Below are 19,821 nucleotides of genomic sequence, written 5' to 3'. Positions count from 1 at the left end.
TTGATTTGGCATTTGTTCAGTGTTTAATAACATCATAACTTTTTTTTTTAAAAATGTGTCGAAGAGAGCTAGAAAGCCCTAATTAAAAAACAAATGTGATGGCCTAACTCAATTCTTGAAAATAAATATATGCAAAAACTTGTGTGAGACGGTCTCACGGGTCGTATTTGTGAGACGGATCTCTTATTTGAGTCATCCATGAAAAAGTATTACTTTTTATGCTAAGAGTATTACTTTTTAATATGAATATGGGTAGGATTGACCCGTCTCACAGATTAAGATCAGTGAGACGGTCTCACATGAGACCTACTCATAAATATATATAACTCTTTTTAAATTCTCGACCATTCATCCGTTTCTTGGATGGATTTTTTTTAAAAAAAAAAAAAAAAAAAGGTCGAGTTGGTCAAATTTCTTGGATTAATTGATCTCAAATTTTGGTGGAACTTTATGTCGCGTAGTTTGTGTCCCAATTACCGGAGGGGTTTTAGTTTAATTAATCCAATTTTTTTTACTAACACTGCTAATTAACTCCAACTAGGATCAAAATATAGTTAATTAATCTGTACTTATGACTTTATATCATCAATTATATAAGCTTCTTGTTTCCCAGTAATGTTCATGTATTTGGAATACACACACACACACACCCCAATCGATCTGTATTTGTTTATGAATATTAAGTCGGTCTGCTCTGGGCTCAAAACTTTGAACAGTGGCAGCTTTTGTGCATCTCTATCTCCCATTCAACACAAAAAACCAAGCATGTATATATACATACCGTATATATTTGAATCCCATCAAATTTTAACATTCAAAATTCACCATTTATCTCGCATTCCCTAAATTCATTGCACAACTAGTCACATAGCCACAGTCCTTTACTGCTTTTTAACATTATAAAGGGTATATATATATATATATATATGATCTTCTATATGTGTATTTTCTTGACAAGTTAATTAAAGTTCAAAATTTTATGGTTGAAGTTTGGTTAAAATATATTAAGTTTTTTTCGTGTTATATTATATAACTTCAGAGTGGAGTTCTTCTACCAACATTTTTTTGAACGAACTTGTTATACACGGCTTGTTCATGTATAGTTTACTGATTTAACATAATTTACAAGTTATTGTATCAGCCCGAATGTTTATCCGATGTATATCAAAATATAGTGACAAATTTCACATCATAAAAAATTCATATTTGATGAAAGATAAATTGAAGTTCTTGTTATGATCATTCCCAGTCAAATTTACGTTTACTCAAAAAAATTATATTATTTTAACACGTGTCTATATATATTCTCTTTCTTTTTTCTTTTTTTTTTTTTACAAAATGCATGTTTTTGTTCTTGAAAATTGAAATATCATCAAGAGTTTCTGTTAGAGGTGTGTGCATTGTTATTAAATATATATATTTTTTACACATTTAATTGTGGGGGTTTTGAGGAAATTGTATATATTATTATTCATCTACTGTAAACGATTTTTTAAGGGGAAAAAAACAATAATTGACCTGTCCTAGTGTTTTTGCTATGATTTATAAGTGCGCTGATTACTGATCAAACTCACTTGTACCAGAGTTGGAAACAAACCCTGGTATCTATAACCAAGAAAGTTACGAAGATTCACCAAGATTTCCATTAAAATGGATATTCATGAGTGCTCAAGCATATGCATTCAACCTCGCGGCGGCGGCGGATGTGGGACAGGGACCAAGTGTGGGCGGTGGAACCCGACAAGCGAACAAGTTAAAGTTCTGACGGATCTGTTCAGGTCTGGGATTCGGACCCCGAGTACGGATCAGATACAAAAAATATCTTCGCAGCTCAGTTTTTATGGCAAAATCGAGAGCAAGAATGTGTTTTACTGGTTCCAAAATCATAAGGCCAGGGAGAGACAGAAACGCCGCAGGGTTTTGGTTGAAGACGGAAACCATGAAATCACTGATATTGATTATATTAAGCTCTCCACTGCAAAAAGTAAGCTTTCATTAATTTAATGCAAACTTGATTTTGTTTACTTCGTATCTAGAACTAGGATTTCTCACACACAAATATATAGACAGAGTACTGCTCGTTTTTTATATTTTTGTGTTGATACAAAAATTATTGAATTCCATGCAAGTCTGTATATATGTATACTTTCTGAAAACTACAGATTGTGATGCAGAATACATTTAGTTATTGCTTTTAATCAAATTCTTTGGATAAAAAACTATACCAAAATAAAGTTGGTGGATAGGATTATATAAGCATGCATCATGAATCCATATACAAAAATAATACATGGTTAGAGACAGATTTACAAGTTTGCAATATTTTCTATACAAAGCCTAATACTTATATATCCCATCATTTTTTCCCTTGTTATATTAACAGGTTTTTCAGAGACAAGTAAAGTTTCGGAGCCGGAAAGAGTGAGAGAAACTTTACAACTCCTCCCCTTGAACTCTTTCATTAATGAAACAGGTTCCGAAAAGATCAGATTGTTTCTGGACGTTTGGAAGGATAACTCGAAATTTACGTTCGGGGAAATGGATCATCTCACGTTGGATCTCCGATTAAGTTTCGTTTAGATCGAAGGCTTCGAATACAATCCCTTATATATTGCTCTCCATTAGAACTGATCATATTTCTGGCATATGTTTTGAGGGGTTTTAACTTAGGGTTTTGAAGAAGTTACCCAAGAAATATGGAAATTAACTTTAGGTTTATCAGTAGCTTTAATTTGTTGCACTATTGGTATGTGACTTCTGGTTAAATATGCACCATATTAATTGTTTTGAAACTACCAGAAAATTCTCTATTAATATATATAATTATAATCCTATTATTAGTTTGATTTACTTATCAAGTATTACACTTGAATGCTTTGGATTCAAATTAGAGGGATTGAGTTAAAATTTGAGGTCGAGCTTCAAATTAAGCCCCTCTAGGACAATTTTTATTGACCATTTTAGGTATCACAAAAAACAAAGATTTCCTATGAAACCGTCTAATAGTTCAATTTCTGAGACATATCTCTAATTTAACACGACTATCATGAAATGTCAAAAATACTATTTTTCACTTCAAGTATGAACAGACTCGTCTCACGAATATAAATCCATTAGACAGTCTCCAAGTATTTAGATATTAGTAGAGTGGATCTAATATCTTTAATAATAAATAATGCAATAAGAAATGCTTGAATCGATAAATTGAAATATTGGCAAAAAGTAAATATTTTATTTTATTTTTGGTTTTACCATATTAAATAAAATGTTAATTTTCGATAAAAATAACTATTTACCCATTTCAAGTGTTACCATGACAAGTTGTCACGTTTTTAACATTAATGTGCTTGAAACATTTTATGTTACATTTATTTACAATTATGCCATAATAATTTTATAAATTTAAGTTAAGAATCTATTATATCATCACGATATATTGATTTTAAAAAAAATTTATTTTTCTTATTTCCTTACTATTTTAAGTAAATGATATTGTTGCAACATATGCTATTGGTTTAGTTAAGTTTTTCACCCGGTGAATTCTTAGCTTTGTTTTTTCTGTAAAAACGTGTTGGGCCTTACGGATTAAAATACGAATGAGACTCTTTAAGAACAGAAAGCCCATAATTGTATTTCGGCCCATTAACATAATCCTGTGCTTGTTATTAAAACAACTAGCATATGTATTAAAATGAAATTTGCCTAGAATAAATTCAACAGTTCAATTTTGTTTGTTTGTTTGTTTTTTTTTATGACGTGATCACCCGAAATCACTATTTTTCGGTGTTTACTGAGTAAACCCTCTAAGAGTTTTAGAAAGACGAGGGGTTATATAAAAAGAATGATAGCTTAAGATATATACAAGTTACGGACGAGATATGATGATTCAACCAGACCAACAATATTAACATTCAAACCCCCCCTTTGCTTCAACCATGCACAAGTCTGCACTAGGGCTGGGAAAATATAACGAAATATCGAAATACCGAAATACCTTACCGAAAAAATACCGAAATTACCGAAAAAATCAATATACCGAAAATTTCGGTGCGGTATGATACCGTACCGAAATTTTCGGTATCGGTATCGGTAAGTAAATATTTTTTTTTTCGGTATTTCGGTATATACCGAAATAAATTTTTTTTTATTTTTTTTTTAATTTAAGTTCGGTATACCGAAAAAATGTCGGTATACCGAAAAAATTTTCGGTATACCGACATTTTTTCGGTGTCGGTATGGTATACGGTATGAATTTTTTCATATCGAAAATTCGGTATACCGAACATTTGGTATACCGAATTTCCGGTATCGGTATCGGTATGGATTTTTCCATACCGATATTTACGGTACGGTATACGGTACCGTGGTTCGGTACGGTATACCGTACCGTACCCACCCCTAGTCTGCACGTTCTCTTCTCCTCCAATAATTCAATCAAGCTTAAACATTTTAAATCATATTAAGTATATAATTGATATCTTTATTTTGCTAAAATTTAATTTTTAAAATACAGTAAGTGTAATCGATTGCCTTAGTCGAAAATTTGTTTCCAAAAGTGACGCAAACACCAAAAAGTGAATTATATTATTTAAGGATACAAACAGAATAATGAATAGGAAAAAATTATTATTAAATAATAAAGTATATAATATTTTAAAATAATAAGAATTAATTAATTTATATATAGACACACACACACACACTGGTTTCATTCTTTGTTCCACTGAATTTCTCATTTCATTTACAAATGCATCTCAGATCCCTCAACTTCATCTTCTTCCCTTAACCCTTTTCTAACCCTAATTTATACATTTAGAAACATCGTAGAAAGATTATTTTTGTAGTTGCTTTTTTCGCTCTTTTATGATTTAATTAATTTGATTTGAAAGATGTCTGCGATGAAATCCTCGGGCCGACTTTTCACGATTGGATTGGTGTCGGCATGGTATTCCTCCAACATTGGGGTTTTGTTATTGAACAAGTACTTGTTGAGCAATTACGGGTTCAGGTATCCGATTTTCTTGACGATGTGCCACATGACTGCCTGCTCATTGCTCAGCTACATCGCGATCGTGTGGATGAAGATGGTGCCGATGCAGACGATAAGATCTAGGGTTCAGTTTATGAAGATTTCGGCTCTTAGCTTGATTTTCTGCGCGTCGGTGGTTAGTGGGAATGTTTCGCTTAAGTATTTGCCTGTTAGCTTTAATCAGGCGATCGGGGCAACCACGCCTTTCTTCACCGCGGTGTTTGCGTATTTTATGACGCTGAAACGAGAGGCATGGTTGACTTACGTGGCGCTGGTTCCAGTTGTTACAGGAGTGGTCATTGCTAGCGGGGTATGTTTTCTGTTTTTTGTTCTTTTGGGTTTTGATCAAGATATTGATCGATATATGGGGATGCTTTAGCTGGATGAGTAGCATATGAGAAAATTCAAACTTTTTTGTTAGTTTTTTTTTTATAAGTCCTGAATATCTTGCCCTTCACCTCCTACATTCCTGAGTCTGACCCTGATTAATATGGCTTTTAATGGGTACATTGTGCCGTTGCTATTGACTTTTCTTGATCAAGCACCATTTTTCCATGTATCCTCAGTGGTTTGAGTTGCTGAGGTTCTGGAACAACTGTTGTACGATGATCTAATTATTAGAGTTAGTGGTACTTGCTGTTTTTTGTAATGTATACTAGAATATGAATATGAGCTTGAGGATGATGTCTGAATAAATTCGGAATAATCTTCATATATAATATAATGCGTAGCTCAATGGTACTGACCAACTTTAACAAAAAAAAATTTTAAGTTTTGATAAGTTGATGGCAAAATAAATATGAAAGCATGTATCACTAATTTTTTCTACTTCTCGTGTGTGACAGCTGAATTTCTTGTTTTTGAGTTTTTGGGAAAAATTAATTTTACTTTTATTCTCTCCATCTTTTGTTGGTATTAGGGCGAACCGAGTTTCCATTTGTTTGGATTTATTATGTGCGTTGGTGCAACAGCTGCAAGGGCACTTAAATCAGTGGTTCAGGGAATTTTGCTTTCATCTGAAGGGTAGTTTTTTGTTTCCTGGTGTTTCTTTTATTCTGTTGGCCGTGTTGCTCAAATTTTTGTTTTTTTTCTATAATAATTTGATATAAGCTCTAAAATTTTATTTTATTCTGCTGTAGGGAAAAGCTTAACTCTATGAATCTGCTTTTGTACATGGCTCCTATTGCTGTATTACTTCTACTTCCTGCAACACTTGCTATGGAAGAAAATGTAGTGGGCATCACATTGGCACTCGCAAGGGAGGATCTAAGAATTATTTGGTTGCTGCTATTCAATTCTGCACTTGCATATTTTGTGAATTTGACCAATTTTTTGGTCACAAAGCACACCAGTGCACTTACTCTTCAGGTAATTCTTACTACCTTTTCCAAGGTATTCCTGTTCAAATTGAATCTTGCGTGTACATCAGTGAGTCAGAACTGTAACCGGAGTTAATGGTAGGTTTTACGTCATGAAACAATGATGCGTGATACTGGGTCTTTAACTGATGAAACAAAATAGCAAGATATTATATATATATTTTAAACACATTAGGGTACAAAAAATTGTATTCAACTTGCGTGACAGTGATACCAACTTTTTTCAGCCTATTCAGACTTAGGAACTTGTATTTTCTCTTATTTAAGAGGGTGTGGCTCTTGGCTTCAGATGACATGAACTAGGGCTTGTTTCTTTGTTTTGGAAGAACTTTTGGCAAACGAAAATGAATTAGTGTTAGTCTCCGTTTTGGGAATGGAAATCTCCCTGGAATAAAAATGAACATGACCTTATTGTCTGAATTTTTTTCCCTTTTCTTGCCTTCATAGTGCCAATAACATTGTGCACTACTTAATTAAAGGAAAATGATTATAAGCAATTCAAAAATATATATTGATAAAGGTTCCTCATGCCACAGAAAAAACGTGTTGGTTTCACTGGTTGTGATTTCAGTATAAGCTGGGGCCTGGGAGACCTTCTTCAAGGTGTCTGAATTATAAGTTTTATATCTCATGTTGGTTTTTAGTACTAAAGTTCTTTTCTGACCTTTGTTATTAGCTCTTTTAGAAACTGAGTCAAATTTATGCAAAAGCTACTGCCTTTTTTGCTCCCATCCATATTGAGGTAGGGTGGTCAATTGGGAAGCAGGCAAGAGGTCATGAATCTGACTACCTTGTATTTATAATATTTTGTAAGATATAGGAACTTGTAAATTGGCTAGAAACTTATAAGACGTACCGGTATTTGTCAAAAAATTTAATCTCGTAAAATCTTTTTAAGATGATGCCAACTTAATTTTGAAGATCATGTAAACTTCATTTGAAATAACTAAAATAACTACAATTCTTATTCTTATGTCACAAGCTATCCTCATTCTTTTTTGCTTCAACATTTTTTCTAGACTTCTGTTAAATGATTTGTTATTTTCTTACTCGATAAATTTCTTGCTCCGATATTATCCAATTTTTTAAGTTAATTTTAAAATAAGATGCAAGTGATTATGAGTTACTAAAACCCTAATGAGCTCTAAAGCTTGTAAGATGTTGAAGGCAAACTCAGCCAGATGAGCTAAAGATAGTATGTTACGGTTTATTCTTTCAGGTCCTTGGAAACGCTAAAGGGGCAGTAGCAGTGGTAATCTCCATCTTGATATTTAGGAATCCCGTCTCTGTTACTGGAATGCTCGGGTACACTCTGACAGTGATGGGTGTCATCTTCTATAGTGAAGCCAAGAAGCGAAGTAAATGAAAGAAAATTTGAATAGACGTTGAAGCAGACTTAGCTAATAGCCTTCGTCTGTGCAGCTGGTGTACGAATTTTAACCAACAAACTATCGTTCCATCGGAATTCAGGAAGGGGGTCGACATGTACCAGCAAACAATCACTCGGTTTACAGAGTAGAAGTTTAATAAATGACTCAAACGTGGCCTTGATTCTTTGCAGCCGAAATATTTGTTCTTTACCTTGCATTCTTTCAAGAATCTATTCAAACCCACCCTATACAGCATATTATTGATTTTTTTTATTATGATCTATTGATGAAAGGCATAATTTTTTTTCCTTTTAGTTTTCTTCTCCGTCTGACGAACACAGTCCATGAAAGGTGATTATGTATAATAAGATTCTTGATCAGATTTCTTTTACCCTCCGTCTCTATATTTTACAAGTACATGTTTTTTTTTAAGAATATAAGTAATTTTTTTTTGCTTGCAGTATCTCAATAATACTTTTTGTGGATAAATTTTGTTTAAGAGTATATAATAATTGTACATGATGTAGTATGGATTACATATATTAGTGTATTAACAAAAATTCGGTTCATGTGTTTGGGGTCGGGCTTATTTGAATTATAATGATGATGTGAGTTTTTAATTTATCTCTATCAGTGCTGCATGGGTATTGTGTGTTTAAAACTAATTATATGTAATTTAGTATATCAACGTAAGGGCTGTTTTAGAAATAGGAAACACTTCAAAAGAATCTTGGTGCATTAACTTGTTATTTTTTTGTTGTAGTTCATTGACTTTTAAAAATTTGTTTTGATATATTAACTTTTAGTTTTTAATGATTTTGGTTTAATTACAGATGTGACGTCGAAAAATGCTGACATGTCAAATTATCACGTCCATCTTTTCGAATGGTTTTCAGATAAAAGTGAATAAAGACAATATCTCCATACGTTGTTATTATTATTATATCTTCAAAACAAGGATTTGTTATAGATTACTGTTAGGTTGTCGGCCAACCTGGCATGAGATAAATCAAATTTGTCATGGCAGTCCAATCATGTAAAATTGCTTTGGAAAATGTGGAAACAGATTTTTTAAAACTTAAAATGAAAATGAGCTGGTGGACTGGGAGTAATGTTCATGTTTCTAGTGGGATGACATTTAGTTCCTTCTTTTTTTAATTAATAATTGGAAAATGGGAAAACAATGATTTTCTCAAACAAATTTATCCATATAAATTAGTATCTTAATTAAAATAATTTTTGAAATTATAGATCCGGGAGCAATTTTGAATTTTGTACAAAAACTGTAACTCGAATACACAGATTATTTACTTTGTAGTAAAATAATTTTAATATCATATGTTGATTTGAATAATATTATGAGGTGCAAAAAGGGATGAACAAAAAATGGGCTGAACCAAATCAACGGAGCAAACGGAATTAATTCAGAAAGTTGGCTCGGTTGTTCGAAAACTCGGTTTGAATATTAAGAAAAAATAGTTCAGTTTCGGTTTTTAAATATTAAAAATCGATTGACCGATATATTTTAAATAATATTAATTTTTATTATATGAGCTTATTTATAATGTGAGGTTTGGTAATTATGAGCATAGGTAAAATGGACATTTTCGACTTTAAAGTTGATTAATTTATAATTTTTTGAAAAAAATTATATAAAAATTTATCCCTTTCTTGGTCGTTTGGATGCAGTTCGACCAACACTGGCTGTAAGGACACTGCTCTGAACCAGCCGATGAATGACACATGACAAATATTTCAATTATGGTTTAGATTCGAATGAACCGTTTAGATGCGAAGGTGAAAACCTAAAGATTCTCCATTCAACAATTAGTTATTTGTCATATCGACAAACTAACATAGAGGAGGAGTAAGAGAAATTAAAATTATAATTCGGATGGTTCAAAAAACATTAAAAAAAATGATAATTCCCATTGCCCAAATAAAACCCACATTACATTTACACAGCATTATTTTTAACGCACTATAAGTAAAAATTCAGTTTTCACTTTTCCATATAAATATGCTATAGAATTGCACGACCGGATTATCATGCCCACCTAGCGGCAATCTACAGAAGTAAATTAAAAGTTTGATTCATGAATGCAATATAGATGTTCAAATCCGAAACCAAACCGGGCAACAAAAAACAAAGAACTAGAGAAACACGAGCAAAGAAAATGAAGAAAATCGAAAGACAAACATAAATTAAACTGAATCAGCAATATCCCATCAGTAAAGTTTATCGGACACCATTTCCTGAAGCAAGTGTAGTATCTAAATCAGAAAGCTACTGTATACTCAGGTACAAAGTTGTGTGTCATATACGAATACAAGTTCCAAATCCCATGACCTCAAGATAATATAAAGTCGATGCATATTATCAAGGCCAGAATCAAGAAAAATGAAGAGTTGGGTGAAACCACCCGTGACCATATTTTGTCATAGCGTTGCTGAAATGTAAATTTGAATCCTCGAACTCGCATTTAGCTGCAAGATTGTAATCACAAAAGCGAAATCTTGCACAGGAATTTGATACTCAGCTCCCTGCAGCAGCAGGAACAGCCACTGGCTTTGAATCTTCTGCCTTTTCGTGTTCTTTGTTAAGCATCTGCAATCAGTTCTTCAAATTGTCAAGATTACCAGTTTAATACAATTAGCATTCAGCAATCTTGATAGGTAATAATTTGGTCAAATATTTGTAGTTTTAAGTCCCGAAAGAAGATCAATATTACAACCACAACACATGATACCAGGTCCCAGTAGAACGGATTAACCAGGTATGACAAATACAAGATTTTTTGTAGCTTATGTTCAACAGCAGCTTGCGAAAGTGCACTTATTTGCTGTATGGTTGAAGATTTTGCTTGTGACATAATCACACAAACTAATCTATCGCAAGTTGAAAGAATCAGTGCTGGATGGTTAAGCAAGAGTGACAGGGAAATTCAGAGACGGAAAAATAAGGTGCAAACTGAACCAAGTTATTTATGCCAATCCATAGTCAAAGACTCAGAATACAAGAAAGCGTGTCAAAAAGTATAAATAGGGAGATGTTTGTAAGTGAGAGCATTGAGCATACTGTTTTTGAGTTAAGACTTACACGTGTTCTAGCTTGAAGTTAGGGGGCAAGTGAGAAATCATTCTCTTGATAAGGTTCTTCCATGAGGCCATTATCACCATCGTAGAAGCTTTCTCCATAGATCAGTATTTCTTTAATGTTCAGTTAATGACTTTCTCCATAGATCAGTATTTCTTTAATGTTCAATAACATTAACGCTCAAGGGATTTATTTCCTTCTCTATTTGAGTTCAGTTTGTTCTACAATTTTCTTCAGTGGTAACATCATCAACCTGTTTTTTAAGCTATGCTCCTGACGGAGACCTACGAAGACCAGAATCTTTGTCATTACTTAATTTTAATTTACTTTTGCATATAACTTGCAGTTTTGTATAATTCCTTGGTTCCATATGGCTGTAGTCGTATTCCTCGTTCGATCAATTAATCAAATAACTGTCTAAACAACGCAAAAGCCACAACCACAAAATTCAAATCTGTCTGAGGCTTCATGCAGCAGTACCTAATTAGAAGCCCAGACTATAAGTCTGTGGAAGAACAACCCCAATGCCAGTATCAATGTAGTTAGTTTAATGGATCTTAAAAGTCTATGTTCTTACAAAAAGGAAATAAACAATAAAGCAGAACATCTCACCTTATTGTTGATCAAATTATGAAGAGCAATCACACTTCTGATGAGGGATGAAAGATATATGACCAACATCATATCATTTGTTTTCACTGCAGAGAAGAAGCATATCAATGATTTCACTAAAGAAAATCTAAATTAATTACTTGTTGAACGAAATATAAAAAACAAAAAGTCCAACTGTCTTACCTGCAAAAGCTTTGATTAATTCGGACACGTTTAGATTAGGAAGTAGGTTGAACACATCCTGCAGAAGTTTATTAACATATCAAGATGTGATGCAAAATCATTTCTACTTGGAAGACAAGTAAGATACAACATTCTCTGAGTCAGACAACTTGAAAATAATATTGTGGACCAAATGACACAAACACACCACTTATTCAAGTATTATGGAATAAGGTAACAAGAACAAAGAAACAAAGACCATAACAAACTAAACATTCATCAACAATAACACTAAAAGGAAATCACTCAGTAAATAACAGTAATGACAAAATAAAAACTAATACCTGGAGATGATAAAGAATTTCGTGGTTTAATGGGAGTTTCCCTTCAATGACAAGGTCCAGATAGTCCCGGATCTCTTTTAATCTTGCATCCAAACCCTTCAAAGCAGAAAGTTTTCCAGTGACCTGCACAAGACAACGATTTCTAAGACTCTTATTTCCTTCAGTTATTCAACAGAATGTCATCAATCAACATTTTCATCAGTAAATAAAAAGGATTAAGGTTTTAATAGAATCTATTTTTTCTTTAAAAAAATTATGTACACTAAATGCGGGAAGGGTACTAACACAACCTCTGTAGCAAGGGTGCTGATAGTTGTGTCCTTCACATCCCTTAACAAATGCTCAACTCCTATCATAAGCAAGATGAGTGGGATTACAAACCAGTCTACATGAAGAAAAAAACCTAAATCTAGTTGGTTCAAAGCCTTGGGGGGAAAATGCCAAAGACTTCAAGCCCATTGTTAAGTATGGAAAAAAAAGAACAAAAGAAAGAACTCAAATTAAATTAATAACTTTCATGATACAATCGTACCAATTTCTTCAACTTCATGAGCAGCAATTTCAGAAGGAACATGCACAAACACCTTCTGGCTTTTTTGTGTCGCGTTCTGCATGTCATGAATAATAAAAATATTAACAAAACTGTTATCTCCCCAATATTGTTGTCCCTTTGGAAAGTGGAAATGGATACAAACATGTCAGATATATCTTCAACATACATCTTTAACCTCCTCAACCGCATAATAGGCTTTAGTGGGTATCCCAAGCTCTTTTGGCTGGACATCGATAATTACTAAAACAGGAGTTGGCACGTAGCTGTGTAGCAAGAAGAAAAATCGAATATTATCGAATATAGATGGTAATCATTGTATTAAAAAAGAAAATACCATGATATACAGTGACTCATAAAACAAAAAGGAGCACTGAAAAACACAGGTGTGGTAAAAGAAAACCAGTGATTTTGACAAGAGAAAGATGATGCACATGCATAGAGTTTGAGTTAGTTACTGTTCAAAATGTAATCATAAGGCCGCTATAAACCAAGATCGGACCATAGTTAAACGGGTGGTAGAAAAAAGTGAAAACTTAGAAAAACTAAGGAAAGGTGGGAGTATGTTGTTATCAAGACACATTGCAACAAGTCGTGACACCAATCAGAAACACAACGGAAATTCCAGAGTCACCCAGAGTAATTTATTTCTTGTATAGGACTGTTAGCTCCAAAACATGGATAACAATATGTTGAGGTTAATCACATTAGCAAACAATGAAAAAGCATCGTTGGCAAGATTACAATATTTTGGGAGAAAGCAACTGCTGTAATTGATGATGCTTCAGAAATATCATAATGCATTTTCTGTAGCGTATCCAAGCATAAGTGTATTTCAGAGATGTCACGTCAGCTTTACATGAATTATACAAAGTTTCTTCCACTAACTCCTTATCAAACTTAAAATTTGGATTGCAATCACCCAAAACCTCTTCAGAAATAATACGGTTAACACTAATTTCGGGCATGACCACAGAATACACAAGGCTGAGAAAATATTTTACTCAGAGAAAACAGCTCGGGTAGAAAAGAGCCTCCACGAGAGAGTTATTGCCATGGTATCCTAGAAATAGAAGAACAAACTTTGGAAAAAAGAGAAGTTTAACGAATGATGCATAATACACCGAGTACCAAAGAAAAGATGAGAATATTTGACAAGAGCGAAAAATTAAATGCAAAACTACCAAGGCTTGAGTTTAGAACATAACTATTCTCTAGCCTCTAGGTCAGATCAAATAGTTTCCATCTGAGCACTGATGGAAAAAGCAAGGTATAGGCCATGTGTGCATATCACATTCTAGATGGCACTCTAATGTATTCTAAAAACAAGCTTTCGAACAATTTTAGACAGACAAAGCTTCTACTACAGTATGCCCCCACGGAAATTGCTTAGACTCCATGTCTGTTTTTGTTTCATACATGGAAACGTCAGGAAATTGGCAAAAATAAAGATCTGTTCATCAAACACTTGCTAATTAAAAAAAGAAAAAACCTATGTTCCTCCAAAAGCCAGAAATCTTACTCATTAAATAGCCCATGAATAGATAAGTCATTCTCCCTGAGCTTGGGACCAGTGCTATACCATCCAACCACGTGCTCCTTTGCTGATACGTTTTTAAAATTATCGAATTAAAATTAGGACTCACAAAATAGCTAATAAGAATTTGGGATAATGGCATATCACAAACCATTAATTCTTCTGAACATGGAAAACATTGATTCATGGTAGTTATGATCAAGAAACCAGATGCTTGGGTCCCGATCTTCTTCTTCAAAGGGAACTGCATATATCAGCCAAATGGAAATTGATTAGGAAAGCAAGGCAATATGCAACTCGGGACAAAATATACCCTACTAGAGTTGGAAGATCATTTAGGACTGACTAAATTTGGAAATCCCAACAAATCAAACATTCGTTGTGTTTTAAATTTTGCCCATACCTTCTCAAAACTCAACTGTGCAAAATTACCACAAGTATACTAACATATATTTAGCAAAGTTGGATTAGAGAGAGAGAGAGAGTGAAGAAAATAAACATGCAGACAAGAAGACTCGAGAACTAACATTTAGTGAGTAACCCAAGCGTTGCTGCAAGAAATTGAACCATAATCTTAAATTTTGGACAAAATTACGAAATTGACATTGCCCAATGTCGGTCAAATGCATACATAGAAAGAAGTTAAAAAATCTTGGAATGATCGTTCCTGATACCAGTTTCAGGCCTTGAAGACTAAGGAACTCTCTATTTCCCCACTAACAATCAAATGATGTTATGGAAGCTAATCCTATAAAAACAATGCTCTTCAGAGTGCTAACTGCAGCCATTCATCCGATCATTCTATTATCTTCCCAAAAGAGTATGAACACAGCCCAAAACATAAACCCTGAGCAATACTCAGGGGCTGCAATTATCATCCACCCAATTCGACCCCTACAAAATTCAATAAACAATTCTTCCAACAAATGACATTTCATAACTCTACTTAAGCTCCAAAAAAAATATTATCACACATAAAAACAAGGCCCAAAAATTAAAAATCAAAAATAAAAAACCAACAGTCTATAGTAAAAAAAAAAAGGCCAGATCTGAAACATCTACCGGCGTAGCTGTTGGTTACATCAACCGTGCCCTTAAAGAAAGAACCGAGAAGAACTCCGACGACACGCTTCCTGGTATCACGTGCCACGCGATTGTAGTGGTCGACGATGCTCAGCAGCACCAGCGGGTGCACCACCACCTTCTCAATCGGCCGCGACGAAATTTGCTGAGATTTTATCACGTCCATTTCTCGCGATTCTCTGCTCTCTTGTTCTTCTCTATATTCTAGGGCTTTTAGGGGGAATCTGGTTTCAATTTCTTGGGCGGAAAGCTATGTTGATGCTTGTGGAGTCATGGTTGGAGGGACGACGCCGATTCAATAATGGTGTAAGCTCAGACAGAATTTTATTGTTCATCAGGCCCAATAAATATTTTGGGCCGTCGGGGCCAGTTAAAGAATATGTCCAACTCCTTTTCAAATCATCTCTTCCCTAATATTTATGCTTATAAAAATATAAAATAATTAAAAAAAAGCTCAAAAAATAACAATTGACTGGAAATATATTCCAATCTATTACAATTTGCACAAAATTATACAAAAAAAATATATACTTTATATTAAATTTTGATGTAAATACTCTCATCACTTGCCAACACTTGCTAGTTTTACATTAAACACGAGCATCTTTAACTGTTCTCTCTTCTAGCATATCACTAAATGTATCATTCTAAGGTACTCTGAATACATCTTGAACGACAGTAAGTAAACTAGCTATTTTTTTCTAATTTATTATACTTCAAAATAGTATACACAAATTATTGCATTTTTTATATTTCTTTAGAGTCTTTTCCAAAATTTAGTGTTGAAAAAAAAATCATTAAAGAAAATAATTATGTGTATACGAACTGATTCTACTATAGTTATTACGAACTGCCAAACACGGCCACATGGATGGAAAACCACCACTTGATTACTGACCATATCGATATTTACGGAAAAGGAGACAATAAGAACGATGTTTCATTTAATTATACCAATCAAGAAACAGGACTGAGAAGGTAAGGACAAACAAAAAGAGCAAAAGAAAAGTTCGGCTGCCGCTGTTTCGTTGAATGGCTTGTGATAATTCTTTGTTTCCAAGCTCAACATTTTTTGTTGCTTCAATTGCCTGTAAAATTTGAAATAATAAAGCATCAATTTCGACCGCATCTATCAAACTGATCATCATCGAAAACACTGCGTTAGCACGAGTCAGATATTAGATACATCTAGTGTGAAGGGAAATGGTTTCTCATAGGATGAAAATGAACTTATACTTACTGACCTGCTCGTATAGATACTCTATTTGTTGTGCCTGTTGCAATACATGAGTGGACATGAGATGGTTCAGCGCACTTATTTCCACCATCTTTGTCTCAGTTACTTGAACAGCATCTAACATGCTGGCCAACTCTACCTGCAGAAACAGGTACGAATGCAGAAAGAAGCTTTAAAGTGAATCATTATACAACTTTATCATGCCGTTTCACAAGGAAAGTTTAACTGGTCAAACACAAAATCAATCACCTGGAGGGTGCGTGTCTCATCATCCAATAGTTGTTTATGCATCCTAACTGGATCAGTTTGAACTTCATCAGGCTGTCTTAATTCTAAATTACTTCCATCTCTAGGTTCTACAAAATTAGAGTTCTCAGTAGCATCAGCTGGGACAGCCACCTTCGGTTTTCTTCTAGGTGTCACCCGGTTGATGGCTTCTTGGAAGCGCAATGCTCGGAGCTTATCAAACTGCGATGTCACTGAATGAAGTTTTTCACTTAAAATTAACACCTGCGTGAGGAACATGTGGTACTTGACATGTCGAAAAGTATATCATAGAACAACTGCAAAGAAATTATGTATTATGCATTCAATATAAAAGACCCTAGAATCAACATTTGGGTAGTCGGGTTTTACTTTAAGATGCAGATACTTTTTTGTTCAGAATATTGAAACCAAAAGGGAAAGAAAAGCTATTAGGCGCCACAGCACCATGCACCATGGCATTCTATCTGACTTCATATGATCAAATTCCAGAGTAGCTAACTGAATACCAGGTTTAGAAAGAAATCTAGGAATGCCAAAATGATAAGTACTTCAAGGCTGCAATCAGATACTCCTTGGGTAAAACGTAAATAAAGAAAAGTATGTTTCCTGTACAATTATTAATAAAGATCCTGAAAGGTAAAAAAAGGCTACCAGACAGTAATGAATTAACATGCTTTTTTATTTCAACTAACTAATATTAACTGATCAACCAAATACACCAATGTTGGGGTGTTCGTTTACCCAAAACTAGAACGCTGGGTTTGAATCAAACTACATGGGTGGTAAAAAAACTCGAGAAAAAACTCGTACCACTCCATGTTTGTGTGCTATAGTATCAATATTTGAATTATCAGTTCTGATACTAAGCCATCCCTTTGCATTTGCTTCCTCCTTGTTTATGCTATTTTTGAGAACATCTATTCTCTCTTTACATGTTTTAACGAAAATTGTAACCTGCAAACGTAGAGTCGGTAAAAAACGTGCAGGCAAACAATACCACCAAGAAAGATACTATCAGACAGCACCTGGCACCACACATTAGTTAAAGAGAATATAAAAAAGTCTGGATACCACAAGAACTCAAACTATGTCATTATGTAATCAGTTAAAAAACTGATACATGTTACGAATATATCACAAGCTATTGATCTCCACTCATTTTGATGCAGGAAAGCTTTCTATGTATCCTCAATTACAAGTTAAAACCACCCAAAATTTTAATATTTGGTTCGAAAAGCTGCGGAAATGAGTTGATGGATGCTTGGAGAAAAGCGAAAAGGCATGGTACATATAATGCATCTGAAGATTGGAGAATACGAAAGAATGCACAATCGAGTTCTCTATGTGAAAGTGCATGTGGCATACACAAATGGAATCAATCCAGAGACCAATACTTGAGACAAAACATGAAAAGTTGTAAAAAGAAGAGAAACAACATGAAATGATATTAGACAATTGAGCTATACAGATACAGATGTTTTGATTCAAGGGAGGTGACCGTTGGTTGAACATTGAGGACTAAATTTAACAGGGAATTCTAAAGATGAAGTTGAAGTCATGGGAAATGAACCACAATCATTAAAAATATGTTTTCACATCAAAAGGTGATTGAGTTCACAAAATTCTTTAAAGTAAAAAAACCAAAAACAAAAACATGAAATGTATCACCTCATGTTCAATGCTATCTCTCTCTTGTTCTGTGGTACGGTGTGGATCAACATAATCCTTCTTATGCTTCATCAAGAACTCCTCCAAAGTTCTGATACTTTCAAGCTAGAGGATAAAGGGTCAAACGAGCATCAAGTAACAGTCAGACATATAAGTCGAGAGAAATATGTTAACGATGCAAAGATAAAACATGGTCTTCAAAACTAAATGCATACCGTAGTTACTGCAGCTTTTGTAAACGGCCCTCTGTCCGGATTTTTGCGCATTATAAAAGTTGCCATCATTGCCGCGGTTTTGGACTGCCAATTAAGATTTAGAACTAAAATCATCGTCGACCAAGGGAGAAGGATTTTTCCAAAAAAAAAAAAACAATATACAGAAAAATGAAAAAACGTTGGACGCGAAAAGAAGGAACCTCGGTATATCCAAAGTTGACCGCCGCTCGGTGGACGGCATCTTTGAAATCTTCCGTCCTATCTCTAACTCTTACTACTTTTGCCATGGTTTCACCGTTTCAGATCCGATTCAAGAGAAAGAAGTGATCGAAATTCTGCAAAAATACACAAAAAAATAGCGCCGATATTTCTTAACATCGGATGAAACATGAACAAAAAACGTAATCCGACAGGTTATGGGATCACTCGCTGCCAATTATCCCATATCCTCTCTAATACGGTAGACATGGTAATGTAATTTAATGCAAATCGTACCTTTTTATCTCGATCGAGAAAATTAGTAATCCGGATTCCGTCGAGGCAGGTGAAAAAAGACGTCGACCGTCGCCGGAGGTTGCTGCGTTTCCCAGTTCTATCCGCCCTCATTTACCATTCGAAGCATATTATGTAGAGCGTACCATAAGGCTTCGCTGGACTAAGTGACCGACTCTTTGTAAGATCCTAATTTAGTTTGAACATGTTACACGTCTCACTAATATTTATATATATATATATATATGAGACGGATCAATTCTACCGATATTTACAATAAAAAATAATATTTTTAACATAAAAAAATAATATTTTTCATGGATGATCCGAATGATCTATCTCATAAAATTCAGCCTGTGAAACAGTCTCACATAAATTTTTGAAATTTAGTTTATATTTAAACGGAAGCACGTTGTAATTTTGGAAAATATAAAATGAAAATGGAAAATCACACAGAAAAAGAGAAAAGGTGGGATAGAATCTGGGACTTCATGCTTAAGAATTATATGTTATCTATTTAGTTATATATGTCTTGAAAATCTGATATTTTATTAATATATTTAATTATAAAAATAAATAATGACACTGAGACTTTCGACTTTATTAAAAAAACTTAATAAATAGTAACAGATTATCATGGGAGAAAATTAAGAGCATGAAATATTTATAATCCGACGTATTTTATTAATGTCGTGTGATCTCTTATGTTAAATTCTTTCGGTTATATTTTTTTTTAAAAAAAAAGGGAATCGAGTCACAATTCTTAAAAAGACTCAAAA

General features: G+C 33.8%; 4 protein-coding genes across 4 annotated transcripts; 2 read left to right on the top strand and 2 right to left on the bottom strand.

The window, feature by feature from the left end:
* Positions 1 to 1,596: 1,596 nt before the first annotated feature.
* On the top strand, positions 1,597 to 2,651 carry LOC140989303 (WUSCHEL-related homeobox 5-like). The gene is made up of 2 exons (XM_073458473.1): positions 1,597 to 1,984; positions 2,384 to 2,651. Exons 1-2 carry the CDS (start codon positions 1,651 to 1,653, stop codon positions 2,578 to 2,580), a joined length of 531 nt encoding a protein of 176 aa, XP_073314574.1. The 5' UTR covers positions 1,597 to 1,650; the 3' UTR covers positions 2,581 to 2,651.
* A 2,223-nt stretch (positions 2,652 to 4,874) lies between these two features.
* On the top strand, positions 4,875 to 8,282 carry LOC140990740 (probable sugar phosphate/phosphate translocator At3g11320). The gene is made up of 4 exons (XM_073460582.1): positions 4,875 to 5,339; positions 5,949 to 6,052; positions 6,169 to 6,397; positions 7,628 to 8,282. Exons 1-4 carry the CDS (start codon positions 4,890 to 4,892, stop codon positions 7,772 to 7,774), a joined length of 930 nt encoding a protein of 309 aa, XP_073316683.1. The 5' UTR covers positions 4,875 to 4,889; the 3' UTR covers positions 7,775 to 8,282.
* A 1,680-nt stretch (positions 8,283 to 9,962) lies between these two features.
* On the bottom strand, positions 9,963 to 15,456 carry LOC140990209 (26S proteasome non-ATPase regulatory subunit 7 homolog A). The gene is made up of 10 exons (XM_073459793.1): positions 15,143 to 15,456; positions 14,232 to 14,324; positions 14,066 to 14,147; positions 12,713 to 12,809; positions 12,526 to 12,601; positions 12,284 to 12,342; positions 11,994 to 12,116; positions 11,671 to 11,728; positions 11,488 to 11,573; positions 9,963 to 10,386 (listed from the first exon to the last, which is right to left on the bottom strand). The coding sequence occupies exons 1-10, from the start codon at positions 15,327 to 15,329 to the stop codon at positions 10,315 to 10,317; spliced, it is 933 nt and encodes a 310-aa protein (XP_073315894.1). The 5' UTR covers positions 15,330 to 15,456; the 3' UTR covers positions 9,963 to 10,314.
* Positions 15,457 to 16,033: 577 nt separating this feature from the next.
* LOC140989284 (syntaxin-81-like) lies at positions 16,034 to 19,245 on the bottom strand. The gene is made up of 8 exons (XM_073458452.1): positions 19,046 to 19,245; positions 18,751 to 18,885; positions 18,551 to 18,634; positions 18,336 to 18,440; positions 17,478 to 17,621; positions 16,650 to 16,910; positions 16,408 to 16,539; positions 16,034 to 16,251 (listed from the first exon to the last, which is right to left on the bottom strand). Exons 2-8 carry the CDS (start codon positions 18,835 to 18,837, stop codon positions 16,108 to 16,110), a joined length of 957 nt encoding a protein of 318 aa, XP_073314553.1. The 5' UTR covers positions 18,838 to 18,885; positions 19,046 to 19,245; the 3' UTR covers positions 16,034 to 16,107.
* Positions 19,246 to 19,821: the final 576 nt, after the last annotated feature.

The sequence above is a fragment of the Primulina huaijiensis genome, chromosome 12 (assembly GCF_012295235.1).
Source record: "Primulina huaijiensis isolate GDHJ02 chromosome 12, ASM1229523v2, whole genome shotgun sequence".
NCBI lineage: Eukaryota > Viridiplantae > Streptophyta > Magnoliopsida > Lamiales > Gesneriaceae > Primulina > Primulina huaijiensis.
Note: the sequence above shows the minus strand (reverse complement) of the source record. Positions and strands in the feature narration are given on the sequence as shown.

Excerpts from the sequence above, each read along its gene's own strand:
- LOC140990209 (XM_073459793.1), bottom strand. The coding sequence starts at position 15,329 with ATGGACGTGATAAAATCTCAGCAAATTTCGTCGCGGCCGATTGAGAAG. Across the intron at positions 12,602-12,712 it reads CGGTTGAGGAGGTTAAAGAT|AACGCGACACAAAAAAGCCA; the intron begins GTATGTTGAAGA and ends CATGACATGCAG. Across the intron at positions 10,387-11,487 it reads ATAATTTGATCAACAATAAG|ATGCTTAACAAAGAACACGA; the intron begins GTGAGATGTTCT and ends AACTGATTGCAG.
- LOC140990740 (XM_073460582.1), top strand. The coding sequence starts at position 4,890 with ATGTCTGCGATGAAATCCTCGGGCCGACTTTTCACGATTGGATTGGTG. Across the intron at positions 5,340-5,948 it reads GAGTGGTCATTGCTAGCGGG|GGCGAACCGAGTTTCCATTT; the intron begins GTATGTTTTCTG and ends TGTTGGTATTAG. Across the intron at positions 6,398-7,627 it reads CCAGTGCACTTACTCTTCAG|GTCCTTGGAAACGCTAAAGG; the intron begins GTAATTCTTACT and ends TTATTCTTTCAG.
- LOC140989303 (XM_073458473.1), top strand. The coding sequence starts at position 1,651 with ATGGATATTCATGAGTGCTCAAGCATATGCATTCAACCTCGCGGCGGC. Across the intron at positions 1,985-2,383 it reads TAAGCTCTCCACTGCAAAAA|GTTTTTCAGAGACAAGTAAA; the intron begins GTAAGCTTTCAT and ends TTATATTAACAG.
- LOC140989284 (XM_073458452.1), bottom strand. The coding sequence starts at position 18,837 with ATGGCAAAAGTAGTAAGAGTTAGAGATAGGACGGAAGATTTCAAAGAT. Across the intron at positions 18,635-18,750 it reads TCAACTTTGGATATACCGAG|TCCAAAACCGCGGCAATGAT; the intron begins GTTCCTTCTTTT and ends CTTAATTGGCAG. Across the intron at positions 18,441-18,550 it reads CAAAAGCTGCAGTAACTACG|CTTGAAAGTATCAGAACTTT; the intron begins GTATGCATTTAG and ends TTTATCCTCTAG.